At 42.4% G+C, this 3,676-nt stretch overlaps 1 protein-coding gene across 1 annotated transcript; it reads right to left on the reverse strand.

The window, feature by feature from the left end:
* On the reverse strand, window positions 1,097-1,844 carry LOC109719936. The gene is given in 2 exon segments (XM_020246789.1): window positions 1,097-1,574; window positions 1,577-1,844. Coding segments are annotated over 2 exon segments (465 nt in total). The 5' UTR covers window positions 1,833-1,844; the 3' UTR covers window positions 1,097-1,365.

A 3,676-nucleotide genomic window follows, 5' to 3' on the forward strand; every position in this document is an offset into this window, starting at 1 on the left:
TGTAATAAGATTAGTAATTTCAGGAAAGGAAACCAGGTCATTGTCTATCATCTACAAGAAACGTCAAAACATTCTTACTACTAAAAAAATTCATTGATCAGTTAACTTACAGCACATCAAGCTTGCGTTCTAAGATCATACTTGGAAAAATCTGTTAGGAATGATGCTTGACTGTTCTCAAAAATAGGTAAAAACTATGTCGCTAATGGCTAACACCCTATGTTTTGGGATCAGAGTTGCAATTTCACAGCAAAAGAAAGCAGAACTTTGTTAGTCGTATTTTGTATTACGCTACTACTGAAAAATGTAAAAGCATTCTTAGTACTCAAATATCATTGAACAGTAAAATCTTCGGCACACCAAATTTCCTAAGGTCAGATGTGTCAACGCTTCACTGCTCAAAAAGTAGGCAACATTCACTGTCTAGTCATGAAACTTGCATCTAATCATATTCTATCAAACTTATTAGCTGGAGATTACAGATTGAATGCTGCTAACAGTTCTATCACGAAGAGATATCTTCAATTTCTCTGTTACAGATTGTTGATGAAATGGAACTATCTGAGGAAAAACAGGACAAATTTGGTGCATTTGTTGGCCTATGGTGACTTAATTAAGAATTGAAAGAAATTAGGAGCACTTAGCAAAACACTCTTGTCTCAACCATGCATCAAGTAAACTAGCTGTCGAACACAACATGTTAACCTGCCGTTCTCTAGTAGCTTGGGCTTGTATAGAATAAACGGTCCGTTTTTCATGTGGTAGCAATGCGGTAGATTATGATTTCAAATCCTACATGACTCCCTCCCTTTTCTTTTATTTTCTGTTTTTCTAGCTGTTAAGCTTTACTTCATTTGGATGAAGAGAACATGAGAGAAAAGGTGAGAGAAGAGAAAAGAAAGGGAAAAATCCCTCCTGTTGTTTGGAGTAAGGGAAAGAAAAGACTGTTATCGCCTTCTCTTCGTTCTCTCCATTTTCTTTTCTTTTCTCTCCTCAAGTTTCGATCCAAACGACAGAAAATGATTCTCTCATAACTTTTTTTTCTTTTTTTTTTACACCCTCACTCTCCTTTTCTCTCCGTCCAACCTGCAAATGATTTAGGTTCACAGAAGCACCCAAAATTTTAATATAAGTTTCATGACAAGAAATCTGGCCTACCAAAGTTGCGCTACACTCGTGCTCTCAGAGCTGCGAAATCAAACATTGTAGCAAAATTCACGGGCTACCTCTTACACAGGAAGAGATGTGAGATGGATGACAACAGAGATTAAAACCTACAAGCACACCGAAGGATCGTGATGATGATGAGGGATTGGATGATTGATGATGGATGATTGATGATGATCGTTGATCGTTGATGGTTGATCATGATGATGAGGAGGAGGAGGCGAGGTGGAGGTGGGTCTCGGAGTGGCTCTGCTGATCGATGACGTCGAGGAAGATGGGGTCGACGACGACGTGGCTGTCGATGTGGACGTCGAAGCGGCGGGCCCACCAGAGCAGCTGGGCGGTGCCGGCGATGTCGACGGCGGCGTCGAGCGCCATGCTGCGGCGCGCGGCGTCGGCGAGGAGAAGATGGCCACGGTGGCGGCGGAGTAGCGGATGGGGACCACGTTGGGGTTGGTCACGTGGACGGTCAGGGTGAGCTCCACGTCCACCACCGGGAGATTCAGCCGGAACGCCGACAGCGCCACGGAGATCAGGTGGAACGTCGGGTCGCGAGGCCGCGCCCAAATCACCAACGCCGCCGCCGCCGCCGCCGCCGCCGCCGCTCCGGCGCCCACCACCGCCGGGCTCAGCCCTGGGCGGCGGCGCCGCCGCTCGCCGCCCATTCCCTCCTGATCTCTGTCTTGGTCCCTTATTTGTTGGGCTATTGTTTTTTTTTTTTTTTTTTTTTTTTTTTTTTCGCTCCACTCTTCTATCCCTTTTGCTGGTATCAGTTATTTATCACTATCGGCAGTGGAATGATGAGTGTCGGCGAAGCATACCGGAGCAGGGACGACCCGACAGTGGGTGGGGTAGTAACGAAGATCGAGCCCGGGGTCCAGTTTAAGTTCAAACTCGACTTCCAAGTTTTTCAGAAAAATGCTAATCGTATGGTACACTTCTATATAATATAAGGGCGGGTTTGGTTTGAAGTCGGAATCGGAATCAGAAACGGAATTAAAATAAGCTGTAATCGGAATCGGAATAACTCATTATCTAATTCTGTTTGGTTCATTATCTGAATCAGAATCAGAATAAATCATTTTCATTGTCGGTGTTTGATTCAGGTGGATATAAAAAACGTAATCAAATTAATATACTAACTTTATCTTTATAATATATTAGTTTAAATTTAAATTAAAAATTAAATATTAAACATTTACTTCAAAATTTTGAAATAATGTCAAAATTTTAAAATAATGTCGAAATTTTAAATATACTTTTTTTTAAAAAATTAAACTTTAAAGTTGAGTGGATAATTCAAAATATGAAACTAAATTTTGATTTATTCAAATTCAAACTTAAAATTACAATTTAAATTTTAATTTGAATCCATAAATTTAATTTAAGTTTTAAATAAAATTTGAATAAAACTTTATGCAAATTAACATTTAATTTAAATTCAAATTCATAAGTTAGATTCGAAATACTCGATTAAATTGTCTATTTCTCCCAATCATTTCCCTCTCTCACCCGCGATCTGTTCTCCCTCTCTATCGCTGAGCGGGCTTACGTGTCGCCTGCCCCGCCTCTCCTGATCCATTCCTTCTCTCTCTCACCCTCGATCCCCTCCCTCTCTCTTACCCGCGATCCCTTCTCTCTTACCCCCTAATTCCTTCCTCTTCTAGATCGGCTTAGATCTAGCAAGTACTGTGGCATATCCCCCCTGCAATCACTTCTCTCTCACCCCCAATTCCTCCCTCTCTAGATCGGCTCAAATCTAGCAAGTACTGTGGCATATCCCTTGTTGAACACCTAGCTCCAGCAGATCCCGCCGGGTGCGGAGGGTTGTCGCACTCTACCGTGGCCTTCCTCCCCTTTCATATGTACGTTCCGAGAGAGTGTCAGATTGGGGCCAGAGTATAGTGGTGGGGTGGCGCACTCTACCATAGTCCCGCTGCCGCCGGAGGTTGGTCGCCTGATGGGTGCCTTTCCCTATCTAATCTACAACTTGCCCTAATTCTCACCCCTTCCCTATGATGGGTGCCTTTCCCCTTCTCTCTACTTCACCATCGTTCTCCCTCCTCCTCCTTCTCTCATCTTATCGGGGTATGGATGGCAATCATGACAACCTACCCTACTCCCCCATCCCTATTCCATTCTTTCTCGGCACCTGTCTATAAATATGCCTAAATCTATGCAGAGAGAGCTCAACCTGCATGCCTCCATTGTCAAGGTTTGCTTCGGCCTTTACCAATTATTGGAAAAAAACTATATTCATACATTTCTTTAATAGATGCAAAGGAGTTAACGCCTGTGCTTTTGGTGTTCTTCTAGGTCCTCCTCTAATGCTCACTATACTCTGAACTGCTAGCCTCCATTTCTAAGGTTTGCTTCATGCTTTTGCAATTGTTGGAAAAAAATCGTATTTACATATTTTTTTTAGGGGCAATTGCTTATATATTCCTGAAAAGTTTCTGACTTTCTGATTTACCCCTCTTAGAAGACTAATATTGAAAATACCTCTTTT

The sequence above is a fragment of the Ananas comosus genome, linkage group 1 (assembly GCF_001540865.1).
Source record: "Ananas comosus cultivar F153 linkage group 1, ASM154086v1, whole genome shotgun sequence".
NCBI classification, from domain to species: domain Eukaryota; kingdom Viridiplantae; phylum Streptophyta; class Magnoliopsida; order Poales; family Bromeliaceae; genus Ananas; species Ananas comosus.